At 41.8% G+C, this 18214-nt stretch overlaps 1 protein-coding gene across 1 annotated transcript; it reads left to right on the forward strand.

Annotated features, from left to right (window-relative positions):
* The first annotated feature begins 4480 nt into the window (after positions 1–4480).
* On the forward strand, positions 4481–9701 carry CD1D (CD1d molecule). Its single transcript, XM_012748739.3, has 6 exons — positions 4481–4671; positions 4909–5175; positions 5495–5773; positions 6251–6529; positions 7273–7378; positions 7476–9701. Exons 1-6 carry the CDS (start codon positions 4611–4613, stop codon positions 7495–7497), a joined length of 1014 nt encoding a protein of 337 aa, XP_012604193.1. The 5' UTR covers positions 4481–4610; the 3' UTR covers positions 7498–9701.
* The last annotated feature ends 8513 nt before the right edge of the window (positions 9702–18214 follow it).

Below are 18214 nucleotides of genomic sequence, written 5' to 3' on the forward strand. Positions count from 1 at the left end.
ACTCACTCTAGCCTAGGCAAGAAAGCTAGACTCTGTCTCAAAAAAAAAAAAAAAAAAGTATTTATTGAGTGTATAAGGTGTCCCAGGGACTGTTCCAGGTGCTGGAGACAGCAGTGAACAAAGCCAAAGTTACTTTGTAGTGTCTTTACCAAGACTAAATAACAAAATGGCTACAAAGTACTTGGAATGGTTGCAGACATAGGAAATATGCTTGGAAATGTATTTGTTTAGGAAATGTTTATTGAATATCTATAATGCTCTAGTCAGGGTTGTAGGCATTGGGGAATAGTATTCAGTGAGAGAAGAGGCAGGAGATCAGAAAATAAAGGAGCAAAATATATGAGCCAGTTATTTTTAGTTAGTGATATGTGTGCATGATTCACATAAATAAGTAAAAGCAAACAAAAAGGACTTTGGAGATCAATGGGAAAGTTTTATTTCAGAAACTTAAATCAAGCCAGCTAACTGAACATTAATGCTAGAAGTGAAAAGGAAACAAAAATTAATGCTAGGATTAAAGAGATAACTAAGCAAATCAGTATATGGCAATCGGAACCAACCAGAATACAATCCTGAGAGACAGGAGACTTTGACGCCAGGTGGCTAATGGGCAGTAAGAAGGTTGTACCCATTATTTTTCTCACTGGTAAAAGGAGAAAACAATAATCTCACTGCCCTCATGATACTTGGGCTTCATATACCTTCAGTGTTCCATGATGAATAATATTCAAGCTATTTTCTGAGAAATCATTTGTAATTCTTTGATTCTAGTCCTACTTTTTCCCCATCTGAGAAATTCTTACACTCTTCTCCAGAAGAATGATCTAGAATTGTAGAATCCCAAAAGGGAAGAAAGCACACTGGTCGTATCACTTAACTTCCTCCTCAGAGCATGACGTGCAGCCTCAGCATGCAGCTGTGAGAAAAGGAAGTATACGTGAGAAGATCAAAATGCTAGTTCCTTCTCTGAGCCATTAACTATGTGTTGATTTCCAGAGTCACATGTCCTCATTTGATTTGGTTTCCTCATTTACAAGTTAAGAACGGTAATCCCATCTCTCCTAGTTATTGTGGGGATTAAACAAAATGGTATATGGGAAAGCTCTTTGGAAGCTCAAAATACTCTAGAAGTAAAATAAATGATTAAATCTAGGTGCATGGATCAAAGCTACTCCCTTGGAAAAGTGGAAAGTACCATGTACCGATGTATACGCCCACCATGGGCTATAATATTTTTAATAGCTTAATTGAGATATCAGTGACACATAAAACATATATATTTAAGGCATACAATTTGATATTTTAACATCTGTATACATTCTGTTAAATTAAATTAAATTAAGCTGCATCTGTAATGGTGAACTGTAACCTAACCTAATGTGTAAATAATATGTTAAAAAACTAAACAAAACTGCAACCAAACGTGAGAGTGTATTCTTGTAACAAGTAATTGAGTCTTGTCCAATCATGGCAGCCAAACTTTCAGTCACTCACAGTCTACAAACTGCTCAAACCTGTTGAAATAAGGTCAATACAAAGCTTTAACCAGTCAGCCTATTTCTGTATGTCACTTCCTCTTCCTGTCTACAAATACTGTCTGTCCATTGTTATTGGGTAGATCTCTCTAGACATTTACTGGTTCACGGTCTGCCCAATTCATGAATTGTTTCTTTGCTCAAATAACCTCTGCTAAATTAAATTCATCTACAGTTTTTCTTTTAACAGTTATGAAATGATCACCATAATCAGGTTCATTAAAATATTCATTACCTCTACATAGTTACTATTTTGTGCATGCATGTGTTTGTGTGTGGTGAGAAGATTTGAGATCTTTCTAGCAAATTATAAGTATATAATAGAGTATTGTTAACTATCCTCACTATACTATACTTTATAGATCTCCAGAATTAATTCATCTTACATGACTGAAACTTGTATCCTTTGACCAACATTTCATTTAATCCTTTCCCCTAGCTCCTGGCAACCACAGTCTACTCTCGACTTCCATGAATTTGACTGTTTTAGATTCCCACATAAATGAGATCATGTACTACCCACGATGGGCTTATTTTGAGGCCTTGAGTAAATCATCATTTCCCTATGCTCTATTATTCTGAGTTAGTCTTGCTATGAACGATTCTTTCTAGGCAACAAATTGCAAAGCATTCAAGGATTCAAAGGTTCTTTTCGCAGAAGAAACTGGTGGAAGTTGTAATAGGCAAATAATATCTGGATCAACTGATGTTTAGACAAAAGATTTGTATAGCTCCAGATAACCCTAACTTTTGAAAGTTATACTACCTGGTTTCTGTGATTTAAAATAAAAACAAAAATAGAAATGGAAAACAGCTTCTTGTCTTTAAGTTTATAAGAATGTTAGCACTTGAAAATTTTAAGATACAGATAAACAAAATAAAACTGTTCAAGTGTTTAAAGAGAGCTTAGAAATTTGAAGAATGCAAAATTAGATATTGCACCATGATTGATATAACCATTTTTTCTGCCATCCTCATAGCTTCCCTCCTATCCATTATTTGTGTAAATTTTTATCCTAATTTAATAAGTTATCCCCTTATTTGTTATCAAAGCAAGTTATTATGTTATTGTAAGCTGTTTGGGGTCAACATGAAGCATAATAAGATAAAGATGGGTTAGTGCTATCTCCAAGGTGCCAGCCTAGAGTGAGAGGCAGAAGCCTATTCTCTTTGGGGCTCTTATTACAATGGGGTGTAGGAGAGGGAAGCATTAATCTTGGCAAATGGGAGGGACCAGAGAAAGGAGACATGATCTCTGCATTCTGCCATCTCTCCAACTCATTGAAAATAGAACACACAAAGAGACAGACCTTTTTTATAATTAGAATTCTTATATGTGCTGGGAGGAAATGTTCTCTAAGCTAGCTAGTGCACAAGGAGTGGCAGTGGGGTCTGACCCAGTTCTCTTGTCTTTGCTCACACAATTTGGGAGGTGTGAGAAGACTCCCCTGAGAAAGCGACCTTTGAATTGAGATCTGAGTGGAAATAACTAGGCACTGGGCAGGGGTGAGGTGAGGAGAGGGTTAAGAGCTTTCCACACAGAGGAAACTGTGTGAGCAGAGACTTGGGCAGGAAAAGGCTTTGCATGTTGGAGAAACTGAAAGCATCTGAGCAAGGCTAAAGTATAGAGCCAATGAACCAGGGTGCTGGGACAAGCTCAAAGGTAGACCAGGGCAAAATTGTGCGTAATCTTGTGGGCTGTGCCAGTGATTTTGTTCTCTATCCTAAGAATGCTACTTTGGGAGATCAGGCAAAACCTTAGGGTGGTGGCAAAGGGGGAAATATGGAGATGAGGTAAAAGAAGCCAAATAGAGAGGGTTTGGGTGAAAGGAGTGAGGGAGAGGGAGGTGTCAGCTTGCTGCCCAGGTTCCCACTCTGCAAAGAGGGGGCTTTCTTGAGGGTGCTCTAAGGCTCTGAACCACTGTTTCTGTCACTTTTTCTTATTTTTGGTGTGAGAAGAGGGGAGCTGGCTGTCCAGGTACACAGACACACACTGATATCTTACCTTCGTTCTTGAAAACGGAGGCTGGCATTTGGAGAGCGAATGAATGAGGAGCCAGAGGAGAAGGTGAGCAGGCCGAGCAGGAGGGGGAGAAGAGGAAGAGTAGGATCCAGGGATACACCTGCCAGAAAAGAGTCAGAGAAGACAGAGAAGAGGCCAGGGAAGGGAGAGCAAGGACTAAGACACAGGATAAACGTGAGACCGGGAACACTGAGATGGAAGAATCTTGGGATGCCAGTGTTGTAAAGAATCTTAACCAACATAGTCCATTCCTCTCAATGTATAACAGAGAAAACGTTCATGCTTTTACTTTGTTATAAATGTGATATCTTCACTTGTAGAAATTTTAAAGACATGAAAGTGTCAAGGAAATGAAAATCAGACATAGTCCAGGCCTGGTGGGTCATGGCTATAATCCTAGCACTCTGGGAGGCAGAGGCGGGCAGATCGCTGCAGGTCAGGAGTTTGAGACCAGCCTGAGCAAGAGTGAGACTTAATTGGCCAACTAAAAATGTATAGAAAAAATTAGCAGGCGCAGTGGTGTGTGCCTGTAGTGGCAGCTACTTGGGAGGCTGAGGCAGGAAGATTGCTTGAGGCCAGGAGTTTGAGGTTGCTGTGAGCTAGGCACTTTAGCCAGGGCAACAGAGCAAGACTCTGTCTCAAAAAAAAAAAAAAAAGAAAAAAAAAAAAAAGAAAAGAAAAGAAAAGAAAACGAAAAAAAAAAAAAAACACCAAACAAAACCAAAACCACACATTGTCTTTCCACCTAGAGATATGCACTGCTAAAGCAAAGACTTTCCTGATTTTGCTTTCCTCTTTGCATTTTTAACACAGTGGGTCGGAGTTATAACACAGACACAACTTTCTGCCCTGCTTTTTCAACTTCCCCCCAGCCTTCTCACAGCTGGAAGAGCTAACATCGGAGACCCTGTGCAGAAGCAGCCAGCCGCCGGCCACCAGGAGTGAGAGCGTCGCCTGCGTGTGGGCTTGGGGACCGGCCGCACCCTCGCCAAAGGAGGCCGGAGAGGAGCGCGGGGGGGGGTCGGAGCTCCACGGGGTTCCCCCTCGGCGCCATGAGGTCGCTGCTGCTTCTGCCGCTCTGGGCGCTCCTCCAGGCTTGGGGCAGCTCTGAAGGTGATTGGAACGAGGGCCCTGGGCACCGCCGGGAGGGTCGAGAGAGGGAGCCCAGCCAGAGAGCCCGGGGCTCCCCGCTCGGGACCCGGGGAGGGGGAGCGCGCGGCTGGAGCTCGCAGACGCCACCCGTCCTACCAGGCTCACCTGCTGTTGTCGTTGCTTTCGCCCTTCCTTCTCCCTTTGCTGCCTGCTCTCCTGGCCACTCGGCACGCGCCTCCAATCTTCCTTCTCTCCCAGTCCCGCAAAGGCTTTTCCCCTTCCGCTGCCTGCAGATCTCGTCCTTCGCCAACAGCAGCTGGACGCGCACGGACGGCTTGGCGCGGCTGGGCGAGCTGCAGACCCACGCGTGGAGCAATGGCTCGGCCACCGTCCGCTTCCTGAAGCCCTGGTCCTGGGGCAAATTCAGCAACCGACAGTGGGACATGCTTCAGCATATCTTGCGAGTTTACCGAACCAGCTTCACCAGGGACGTACAGGAATTCGTGAAAATGCTGCGCTTAGCCTGTGAGCTCAGGGATGGGAGCCTGGGCGGGATCCAAGGGGAGAGAACGGGCGCAGGAAGCCCAGCTGGGAGGTGGCGGCCCCACCTGAAAGGATTCTCTGTCCTGTCCACCCCCTTCTGATTTCCACTTCTGCCTGGAGATGTCCCAGTCTCTGACTTCCCACAATGTCCCTTATTCCTGCCTGCTCCAGGTCACCCGTCACCCACTCTCACTTCCCTGGATTCCGGGGTCTCCGTTATAACCCTCACACCAATTTCCTCTCTTTCATCCTGTGCAGTCTTTTGAACGCTTCTCTGATCTCTGCCGGTTCCTCTCCACAGATCCCGTGGAGCTCCAACTGTCTGCAGGCTGTGAGGTGCGCCCTGGGAACGCCTCGGAAAACTTCTTGCACATAGCCCACGAAGGAAACCATATCCTGAGTTTCCAAGGAACTTCTTGGGAGCCAGCCCCGAAGGCCCCAGTTTGGATAAATGAGGTCATCAGTGTGCTCAACTATGACCAAGGCACAAGGGAAACGGTGCAGTGGCTTCTGAATGACACCTGCCCCCAGCTTGTCACTGGCCTCCTTGAGGCAGGGAAGTCAGAGCTGGAGAAGCAAGGTCAGCCTGCCTTCCTCACCCCAGGCCCGCACTGCAGGGTTCTCATGCCTAGAGCATCTCAGGAAGGGCATCTGAGCATCCCTGGAGGGGCTGGATAAGGTGTGAGGGCATTTATCATTTCATAGATGTCAACTGAGCACTTATTGGGTTCCATGAATTGAATTAGGTAAACACTGGGGGTCAAAGCTGAGTTGGGTAGGCAGCATCCCTGCTTGAGGGTGAGCATGGGAAGATAGATTAACAAAGCAATGTTTGGAACTTGCCACCTGTTGCAGCTGAAGTAGGAGTGCAGAGGAGGGCCGTTTATAGGAGGCTGGGATCAGAGAAGGGGAATGAGGACCAGGGAAGGTTCTGGAGAAGGTGACTCAAATGGGTTGAAGTTATTAGACTGCATGTTGGGCTGTGAGCCCGATCTGAGGCCTGTAACCTCTAGTGCAGAGTCTTCACTCTACGATGCCCCATCCCTGTTGGGTACAGTGAAGCCCGAGGCCTGGCTGTCCAGTGGCCCCAGTCCCGGGCCTGGCCGTCTGCTGCTGGTGTGTCACGTCTCAGGATTCTACCCAAAGCCCGTGTGGGTGAGGTGGATGCGGGGAGAGCAGGAGCAGCCAGACACTCTGCACAGTGACCTCCTGCCCAATGCTGACGAGACGTGGTATCTCCGAGCGACCCTGGATGTAATGGCCGAGAAGGCAGCTGGCCTGTCCTGTCGGGTGACGCACAGCAGTCTAGAGGGCCAGGACATCATCCTCCACTGGGGTGAGAAAGGGCTGGGGCCTGGCTGGACATGGGAGGAGGAGGTCCTCAGGCAGAGAGGCAGGCACTGGGGAAGGATGGGCTGGATGCACCCAGCATAGAGGAGTTTCAGAGAGGGGAGGGATAGGAGTAGGGGATTCCAGATACAGGGAAGAGGGAAATAAAGACCTGAACTCAAAAGGGATTGAGATATAATATTCTGTATACAAGAAGAAACAAGACTAGAAAACTCAGAGATCCAGAAGTAGGTGGCAAATAAGAAATCCCAGGAAGATTTGTTCCCCAGCAGAGGGGTCCAGGGACTTTGGACAGTCAGGTTGACAAAGAGAGGTGTGGTTTGCTGAGTGCTTCCTGTTCTGGATCTGCTGACTCTGCATAGAGCATTTCATCTCATCCTCAGAACTCTCCTTTGAAGCAAGTACTGCTGTTCTCGTTTTGTAGGTCAGGAAATTGAGACTGAGAAAGGGTCACTGTCCGCTGTCATGCAGAAAGTAGAAGAGCTGATTTTAGACTCAGGCCTGTCCTCCCCCTGTACGCTCTACTAGCAAATGCTGAAGCAAACTTACTTAGGGATGCCTGGACCTTAAGAAAAGATCGGGAATCTACACTTGCGAGGGATAGAAATAGGTGCTCTCAATGAAGGAGGAAGTAAGAAGTACTTGGTTCCGTCACATGAGCTTGGACAAGGGGATTTGACATGGGGAGGGTCCCTGTGCTGAGAGACATCCTGTGTTCCCCCAACGCAGGTGGGAGTGGCACCTCCCTGGGCTTGATCATCCTGGCAGTGCTGGTGTGCCTGGTGTCCCTCCTTGCGCTCATTGTAGCCTGGAGGCTCTGGCTCAGGAGGTACTGGTAAGTCTCCCCTTTCTGTGTCCTTTCCTCAGCCTCTCTCCCCTCCATTCCTGGCTCCTCTTTTCCTTAATGGTCTCTCCCTTTCTGTCGATGACAGCTCCTATCAAGACATCCTGTGACTCCCATCACTACACCTGCTCTCCTGATCTCAGAACCTCAAGTCCTAGGACTTCATTCTGGTCTTCTGGGGCATCAAGGATAAAAGGAGAGGAACCCTGAAGAAGTAGAGAACAGTCGTAAGGAAACTCTCATCATACCCTTTTAACATTTGTCTAAAAGAATTTTAGGATTATTTCATTATTACTACAAGTTCAGGTGCCGAGATGGTTCTGTATAAACAGGAGGGCAGGCTCAGATACAAACCAGGGACAAGCGGACAAGCACTGGGGCATCAGTGCACGTGGTGGAATCTGCACTGAACTGGAAACCACCTGTCCTGTCCAAAGGAAGCAGGTACAGGTGCGTGTCGTCAAGTAGAAAGTCAGGCTCTGGCTTGGCTGTAACCCACACTTACCAAGAAAACTGGACATCTGGTTTTCTGTGTGAACTTTCCTGACTTTAATACATTGACTCAAGATTTGAGAAAATAACTGTGTGAGACACCCCAAATACATACCTGCTGGCTGATGACAACCCAAGAACTACCAGTTTGTGTCTCTTTTTAAAAAGGTTTGCCCTGAATGACATATTGGCAGCTTTTAGGCATAGTTTCTATTGTGAATTTGGGTTTACAACTGAAGAAGGACATTTTCTTCTTAAAAGAAAATTCATTTGTAAGAAACAGAGGTGTCTCAAGCTTTTACTTGGTGTAATTATATTAAAAGAAGATACTATATATGTATTTTTCTGAAAAAAGCTAACCTGAGTATGAATATTTCTCCCAAGTGGTCAGTCACCCTTTTTAGTTGGAGGAAAATGTTTATTAAGGTATCTCTTTTCCCCCTTCCAAAAAGGACTACAAACACAGAAGCAGTCTCTCCTACTTACAGTTCTCGAAAAAGACAATGGGCCCAGTGTGGTGGCTCACCCTTGTAATCCCAGCACTTTGGGAGGCCAAGGCAAGAGGACTGCTTGAGACCAGGAGTTTGAGACCAGCCTGGGCAACATAGCAAGACTCTAAAACAAACAGCTGGCTGTGGTCGTGTGTGCCTGTTGTTCCAGCTACTGGGGAGGCTGAGGTAGGAAGATCGCTTGAGCCCAGGAAGTTGAGGTTACAGTGAGCTATCATCATGCCACTGCACTCCAGCCCGGGGAATAGAGCAAGATCCTGTCTCTTTGGGGAAAAAAAAAAAAGAGACAATGTATAGGAAAGGGCTGAGACACAGTGGCCGGCATGTGCTATCGTAATGATGGTGACGATAGCCCAGCTCTATGCTTTGTTCTTGGCTTAAAGAGGACAAAGGAGGAAACTTTTATGAACAGCAGACTATTCTGATGTCAAAGAATAAGAAGGCCAATTTAAACTCGTCTGTCTGCCCAGCTGGGAAGTCATGTATTGCAGTCAGGGCCTCTGGAGATCCAGAAAAAGTGAGATTTAACTGTTGGAAAGTCTGTGTTTGAAAAAGTTAACGTTTGGCATTGTCTATCCTAGACTCACAGGCCTGAACCTAGGACAGTGGTGAAGATCCCACTAGCTTCTAAATTAGTGGTTCCCAATTGCAGTCCCCTGACCAGCGGCCTCAGCAGCACCTGGGAACTTGGTAGAAATGCAAATTAGGGGCCTCACCCCAGAACACGGCCTGGTCATCAAGCCCTCTGGTGATATGGGTGCTCAGGCAAAGTTAGAGAATCACTGTTCCCAGGCATTGTGTAAGGTTATGCAAGGAATTCTTCAGTGTGCTAAGTGAAAAGGAGATTGGCCTGGGGTTATTCATGGAAGGCTTCCTGGAAGAAGAGGAATTTGAAGCATGGCTTTGAAAAAGGGAGGTAATGAGATGGAGCAGCAGGTACACTGGATCAGGAGACTGGCGTTCTAGCTTCCAACTCAGTTTCTTCCTGTGCCAAACGGGGGTGATAATGTCTGTTTCGATGATCTCGCAGAGTCGCTGTGGGATAAAGTGTGTGGCAAGCTGCAGTGCCTTCAAAAATGTGCAGCCCATTACTGTTTTGGGTACCACACTGCCCTCAAGTGATGCCAGTCAGCTTCGCTTTTTCAAGCCGCGTTGGGTTTGTGCACCTTCCCCGTTGACCTCTGTTCTTAGAGCCTGTGTTCACGTGTCCCTGCCCATGTTTGTGTGAAAATGCTTCTGCATGAATTGTCAGTAGCTCTGATTCACCTTGACGCAGCTTTATTTTGGAAATAAAGTCTTACCTCTCTGGGAAAGTCTGTCTTCTTCCTTCAAATACCCAGTTCAAAACACCTCAGAAAATCCTGAGAATTCATTTTATTTATTTATTTATTAACGGCTAATTGATCTAGTGCATTTATTTTTCATTTCAGCATATTATGGGGGTACAAACGTTAAGGTTGAGAATTCATTTTGGAACACGTGAATACTCCCTTTGTGCATATCATGTTCCTTACTGAGTGCTGTGCTGATTGCCCCTTCATTGCTACTCTGCTCCAAATTCATCCTTCGTTATAAGGATCAGTGATAACGAACAGCATTCCTTTAATATTTCTCCTTGAAAGTTGGCACAGTGTTCAGCTTTTTCAGTAAAGCGCCCTGGAGGGACACAGTCAGGAGGAGGGGACACTCCCTCAGCTTTCAGCACATCCCGTGTGGTGCTGCCCTGTGCCCAGAGCCCGTGGACACCCTGGTCTATGCTTATTCTTATTTTCCCCATATATGTAAGGTGTTCTTTTCCCCTGGTTGCTTTTAAGATTTTCTTTTTATCACTATTGTTTAGCAATTTGATCTCAGTGTGCTCCTGTGTGTCTCTGTGGATGTGTGTGTGTCTGTGTGTGTGTGTGATACTTAGGGCTTGTTAAGCTTCTTGAGTTTGGAACACCACTTGCAGATATGTTAGACCACTGGACATTTTACACAGTTACCTGAGACCCTCTTAACTTCGATCTGTTTCCTCAGTTGAGTGAGATCGCCATGCTCTGCTTGGGTTCTCCCTCCCTGTGATGTGATTTGACAATTGCCTCCATGTGGAAAGGCAGGGAACAATTATAGGCTTACATGGATTATTTTCCTGCTCTCAGGATCACAGTCCTCCCTGGCCGTTTGTTCTCAATGTCTGAAAACATTTGCTTCATATATTTTGATATTTTTGCTGTAGGAAATGTTCCTTGCCAGTTAATCTTTCATGCCTAGAAAGAAAAGTTCCATTCATCACCTTTTAATTGTGTATTTCAGTTATTCATTTACATCTATTTTTAAAATCTCATCTTGCACCGTAAACCCACTGTGGACACTTTTATATTTGTGGATTCAGTGTCAAGCACTCTGAAATCCTGCTGTCCCCCAGGAGATGAGGGAATTGATTGATTCCTAAAATGTTTGGTGAATGAAAGTGACAGCAAGAGTGCATCTCTGTATTTCATTTTCTAGCCTTGCTTACTACTCGGAACAATAACGTGTCTCTTTTATCAAACCAGATTGGGTGCTGCTAATACTTCTTACCTTTAGTGGCTTGTTTGCCGACCATTGGGTAAACATTTGCAATGTTCTTGATCTGCTTGGCAGAAATGAAAACACACTAGGAGCATTGTTTATGACAAGATATTTTAGTGGTTAGAGAGCTGAGGGTAGTGGTAGGGTAGTGGAGTAGGAGACATAAAGATGAACAACAATTAAACAGCTCAGTATTGCTGTATGGATACACATTCTGCACAGATCAATAAGTAAAGGGCATTAAATCAAAACAGAAAGTCAAGTAGCTTTTACCAAAAACCTGTTCCCCGCAGAGCTAAAAATAATCCCATTTGCAGATGAAAAGAAGAGGCAGAAAAGAATAAGGCAAACAAAGAAAAACAAAGCAAAGGGGACTTCAGAGCAAAGAAGCTGCTAAAGGACTGATGGAATCTCATAAAAATCGTGTGTTTAAAAAAATATTTAAATAAACGTATTTTGGAAAAAAACTGAATTTTCTCTCTTTAGTTTCTCTGTAGCAGTTGATAATTTTAGTAATACAATGGATTCCTGGACTCGAGACTGGGTCACCTGAAGCTCTTGGGTCCCCTTTTACCTTTCTCTGTCCTTGCGGAGAAAATAAATACGAGCACTTTTGCTTTCTGCCAGTGGGAAAGGAGGCAAGTGAGGGCCTCAGTGATGACTGTTCATAATTCTCATGTATTTCTTAGTTAAGTGGACTTTGGAGACTGACCATTAACCAAATGAACCATAGGAATTTATGATTTTCATTTTGTTTGGTTTGGATAGATCATAACCCCTAGCACTGAAGCAATGCATTTTGAGATAATCGCTGTGATTATATGGGAAAATTTATTTGAAGCCTTGAGATGTTCTTAGAATTTAATGCTGACTTCTGAAATTTCTGTGGGCTATAATAAGCTCAGTTTACAAGACGACTGCACAATGATTTATAGCCCACAAGAGGACATACAGTAGTTGGCAGATGAGAGAAACAGAGGGTAAAAGCAGCCTTGTTAGAATTTTCTGAGATCAAATTGTTAGTTCCAGAAAAATAACTAAAAACGGGGGAAGGTGGAAAGTTACATCTATGGCTTGTATCTCAGACTCTACATTTCAACAATAGCAGCAACAGTACCAACAGCAACATCAGCTTCTTGGTGAGAGAAGGGCACTGGCCTGGAGAAATTTCAGCTCAAACATGTGATTCTGATTCACAGTAGACAGTTTTTGGTAGTTTCAAAATGGCACGTTTTGCACTGCGTTACATACTTTGAAAAGACTCAAGCTCATAAAGGAGAGGCAGGAAGTGGAGTTGGTTTCCCACCACCATGATCAAGGGAAACCCGACAAGAGTTGTTGTAATTTTGGTGGTTTAATCCTAGGCCAGGTGAGCCAGTTCAGAAATGTGACAGTTAAAATAGCCTATTGACTTTGCAGTCTTTGTGGAGTCAGGTAAAAGCACCCTTCCACGGGCCTGGAGAGCCAGCTGCTAAGGCAAAGGGACCTGCATGTCCCCACACATGGGCAAGCCATAGATAAACTTGGCCCTCTTCATGGTGATATGACTGTATATCTAGAAAACTCCAACTCTATTTGAAAAATCAAAGAAATACTAGAATTTATAAGGGAATTTCATCAGATAGAAAAGATAAACATATGAAAATCAAAGGTATTTTTCCTTTTAGCAATAACCAAGTAGAAATGCAAATGGAAATAAATAGTCCATTCAGAAAGCGACAAAAATTTAAAACACTTTAGGAATACATTTCACAAGAATGGTATAGAGTCATATGAAGAAAACTACAGAGTCATTTGAAAGACAATAAACATGTAGCGGATTAATTGAGACACAATCTATTCTTGGTTTAGAATATTTTATATAATTAAATTTATAAATTAAATACAATTCTAAGTTGTATTAAAATGGCCCCCAAATATGAAAAAAATATAATAGTAGGGGTGAGAGATCTGTCATACTAGATATTGAAACCCAGAGCTGATATCATCAAAATATCATGGTATTAAAATAGAAATTTGTAAATAGAAGAGGAGTAGAATAGAAAGCTAAGAAATAGATCTCAGTAAATATGGAAATTATGCATTGGATGTTATTTCATATGACTGCAAAGAATAATTAATGAATGGATTGGCTATCCATCTAGGAAAAAAAGTTTCCTTTTTCTGTTGGAATTTCACTCCTCTGTTGCCCTGGGTAGAGTGCAGTGGTGTCATTGTAGTTCACTGCAACCTCCAACTCCAGGGCTCAAGTGATCGTCCTGCCTCAGCCTCCTGAGAAGCTGGGACTACAGGTACATGACACCACGGTGCCTGGTTAATTTTTCTATTTTAGCAGAGATGGGCTCTCATGCTTGCTTAGGCTGGTCTCGAACTCCTGAGTTCAAGCGATTCTCCCACCTCTGCCTCCCAGAGTGATAGGATTACAGGTGTGAGCCACCTTGCCCAGCCTAGGAAAAAGAAGTAATTGGAACTCTGCCTCATAAGATAACTATAAATAAATTCTAGTATTAAAGACATGGAGGTTTTGAACTTTTTATAAAACCAAAATAGGAATTTAGAAACTATAAAATAAAATGTACATATATTAAAAAAAAAAGGTCTTTATGGCAATAGATGGCTTAAACCAACTGTAGATTGGGAAGATATCTATATTACAAATGAGAGTTAATATTAATAATGAGGCTGGGCGTGGTGGTTCATACCTGTAATCCTAGCACTCTGGGAGGCCAAGGCTGGCGGATTGCTCAAGGTCAGGAGTTCGAGATTAGCCTGAGCAAGAGCGAGACCCCATCTCCACTAAAAATAGAAAGAAATCAATTTGCCATCTAAAAAATATATATAGAAAAAATTAGCTGGGCATGGTGGCACACATGCCTGTAGTCCCAGCTACTCGGGAGGCTGAGGCAGAAGGATTGCTTGAGCCCAGGAGTTTGAGGTTGCTGTGAGCTAGGCTGATGCCACCACACTCTTGCATGGGCAACAGAGCCAGACTCTGTCTCAAAAAAAAAAACACCAATTAATAATGAGCACAACCTCTTACAAATTTATAAGAAAAGGTTCAACACTCAAACAATAAGTGAACAAAGACTAGGAAACGATAACTCATGAAGAGAAAATCCAAAATGGTTAATAAACAGAAGAAAGATAACCATCCTCATTAGTAGTCGTGAAAATGCAAATTAAAGTAATAATGAGATATCCATTGTAACTTACCAAATTGGTAGCAATGAAAGAAGATAATATATGGTTTTTTAACAACCTTTTGGAAAGCTGTTTGGCAAATTCTCTTTACCTGAAAAATTCATGAACCCCTCAACTCAGAAATTCTACTCTTGGGAACATATTTTATTAAAACAAAAGCACAAAAATTTGAGGCTGTACGCACAAGGATGATTGCTGCAGCTCTTTTGCATGTACGTAGGTATGTATGTACTTTGTAGTGGGAAAAAAACTGGAAATAAGCATTAATTAGGTCTAAATGTTTTGCTTAAAGCAAAAACAACCCAAATAACAGGTGCTTAAGAAAAGTACAAGTTTATTTCTCTCTCTCTCTCACTTAATAAAAGTCCACAGGTAGGCACTAAAGTCTAGTTCCCTGAAGTTAACAGGGGCCCAGGCTTTTTAAAGCTCATTGCTCTGTTACCTGCTTTTATGCCTCAACATGAATGCTAAAGTTTTATCCATCACAATAGCTTTCTAGGTAGGAGGCTGGAGGAAGGAGCAAGGATACCTCCCTTTCCCCACTTTTAAAGTGAATTATCAGAAGTAAGACACAACCAACACAATCCTTCTGCTGCTATGTTGATAAGAAGTATTCACAGGACCACACTTATATGCAAGTGAAGCTAGGATATGTAGTGTTTAATTTGGTGATCATGTACCTAATTAAAAATTAGGTTTTGTTACTGACGAATTTGGTGAGAGACAGCTAGCAGTGTCTGTTACAGGAAAGCCATAGAACAATGGCAGTTATTGAAAGAAATGAATTAGCTCTATTAACGCTGACTTGGAAGAGGTAGAATACCTTTATGAAGTTTTAGAATCCATAACCAATTACTTTCTCTTAAATTTTTCTTTTGTTTGTTCATAAGAATTATATGCAGTTAATATCTATGTCTGAATAAGTTCAAAAGAACTCTTAAAAAATAAAAAGTCAAAACACAAAGTAATAAAAATATTGTGTCATGGTTTATTTGACAGCATTTTTTTTATTAGTGGTACATAAATTATTGGTATACTAACAGTTGGTGATTTCTTAGTATGATGAAATATAAAAATAATTTAAAGGAACACAAAATAGTATGAAACAACATTAAGACAACAGATGGCAAGTGAATCTGATAATACCTCCATATACTTTCCTAAAATTTTGCAAGCTTTTACTTTTGGTCATTACCTCAAAACAATAGCTAAAATCTTGAAACCTGGGCTTCCTTACTACCACAGCAAATCTTAGGACTCTTGGTATCTAACTCCTTGGAGACTATCTGGGGGCCTCTGTTCCTCAGCCTTTTGGAATCTATCGAATCTTTGTTAGCTCCCGATCGGTGTGCTGGTTCTCTTGCTTCAGAATCTATTGATCAATTGTTAAGTCATTAAAGAGTTTTTCAAAATGGAGGAGAAACATCTTTTTTTTTTTTTGTACGAAGACCACTTTCTCTTTTATTTTTCAAATTATTGGAGTCTAGGAAAAAAACACTTCACCTAAAATGCAGGGAGGCAGATACTATGAATTGGTTTGCTGAATCTGGAAAGATAAAACCACATTTCTTAGACTCCTACAGCTAAAGTTTTGGATGCAAATGTGGTTTTAACAATTAGATGCACTTATGTGACATTTTTAAGAAGATTGGTAGCTACAATTTTAATTTCTTTAACAGATATAATAGAGCTATTGAGGTTATCTATATTTTTTGAGTGAACTTTAATAGTCTGTGTTTTTCAAGAAGTTTACTAATTTCATCAAAGTTGTTGAATTTATTGGCATAAAGTCACTCATAATATTCCCTTGCTAATCTTTTAACATCTGCAGGATCTGTAGTTATGTCACCTCCCTCATTTCTGATATTGACAACGTGTGCTGTTCCTTTTTCTTTTTTTATAGATCGATCAGGCTACAGGTTTATCAATTTTATTAATCTTTTCATTGGCCTTTTAAAAATTTTTTTATTTCAGCATATTATGGGGATACAAATGTTAGGGTTACATACATTGCCCTTGCGTCTCCTCCCCCCTCGAGTAAGCAAGCGTGCCCATCCCCCAGACAGTGTGCATCACACTCACTATGTATGTAAATACTCATCCCATCCTCCCCCCTCCCACCTGCCCAACACCTGATAAATTTTTTTTTTTTTAACGTTTTGGTTACATTTTATATCTTTGCCTCTCTCTAGCAAGGGTAAGAGGTATGCCCTTCACCACATCCCTCAAATGTGGGTCCATCCCTCCAACCCCCGAATCCCTGGTGAGCACCACCACCCTTTGAGTACCATAGTGTTAATCAGTCAGTTCCAATTTGATGGCCAGTACATGTGAAGCCCATTATTCTGATCTTGTGTCACCTCGCTTTGGATAATGGGCTTAAGCTCAATCCAGGATAATATAAGCGGTGCTAGCTCACTGTTGCTTCTTAGAATTGAGTAATATTCCATTGTAAACATATACCAAATTTTAATAATCCACTCATGAATTGACGGACACTTGGTTGTTTCCACATCCTTGCAATAGTGAGTTGTGCTGTCATAAACATTCGGGTGCAGATGTCTTTATGATAGAATGTCTTATGCTCTTTTGGGTAGATGCCTAATAATGCTATTGCTGGATTGAATGGTATTTCTATTTTTAGCTCTTTGAGACTTTTTATCGATTTCATTTGTCTGTCTACTTCGGGTTTAGTTTGTTCTTCTTTTCACAGCTTTTAAAGATAAAATATGAAGTTATTAATTAGGAGTTTTCATTTATTTCTTTAAAAAATAATAACTATCATTAGAGTGAATAGACAGCCTACAGAATGGGATAAAATATTTTCTCTCTATACATCTAATAGGGGCTGATAACAAGAATCTATCTAGAACTTAAAAAAATCAACAAGAAAAAATCAAACAACCGCATCAATACATGGGCAAAGGACATGAACAGAAACTTTTCAAAAGAAGACAGAATAATGGCCAGCAAACATATTTTAAAAATGCTCAACATCTCTAATCATTAGAGAAATGCAAATCAAAACCACAATGAGATATCATCTACCCTCAGTGAGATTGGCCTCTATCAAAAAATCCCAAAACAACAAATGCTGGTTAGGATGTGGAGAGACAGGAACACTCTTACACTGCTGGTGGTACTGCAAATTAATGCAACCTCTGCAGAAAAGAATTTGGAGATACCTCAAAGAGCTAAAAATAGAAATACCATTCTATTCAGCAATAGCACGATTAGGCGCCTACCCAAAAGAGCAAAAGACATTGTATAATAAAGACATCTGCACCTGAATGTTTATGGCAGCACAATTCACTATTGCAAGGATGTGGAAACAACCCAAGTGCCCATCAATTCATGAGTGGATTATTAAAATTTGGTATATGTACACAATGGAACATTACTCAATTATAAGAAACAACAGTGATCTAGCACCTCTTATATTTTCCTGGATTGAGCTTGAGCCCATTATCCGAAGTGAGGTATCACAAGATTGGAAGAATAGGCTCCACTTGTATTCGCCATCAAATTCGTACTGACTGATTAACACTATGGTGCTCACATGGTAATAATATTCTCCAGGGATTAAGGGGTTGGGGGGTGGTAAACTCACAACTAAAGGACACAGTGAGCATTGTAGATGGGAAGGGCATGCCTCTAACCCTCGTTTGGGTGAGGCAAAGACATAAAAATGTAACCAAACTGTTTGTACCCTCATAATACCCTGTAATAAAAAAAATAAAAAATACTAATTAGTTTCATTAGTGTCACAAAGGAAAAAAATTGTGTTCTACAGCAGATAATTCCCCGATGACAAAAATCATGTGATATACATATGATTAAAAATCCGAACAAATGTTTACAGAAAAGAAAATTAGTATCCCTTCCTCTGTTTCGCACAGCCTGTCTCATAAAGGGTAACCTCTCCTATTTTCATTTTTTTAAAATTCTTAAATTGATACGTAATAATTATATATATTTATGGGGTACATATGATATTTTGGTACATGTATACAATGTGAACTGATCAAATAAGGGTATTTAGGATATCCTTCATCTTAAACATTTACCATTT

This window comes from Microcebus murinus, chromosome 2 (genome assembly GCF_040939455.1).
Source record: "Microcebus murinus isolate Inina chromosome 2, M.murinus_Inina_mat1.0, whole genome shotgun sequence".
NCBI lineage: Eukaryota > Metazoa > Chordata > Mammalia > Primates > Cheirogaleidae > Microcebus > Microcebus murinus.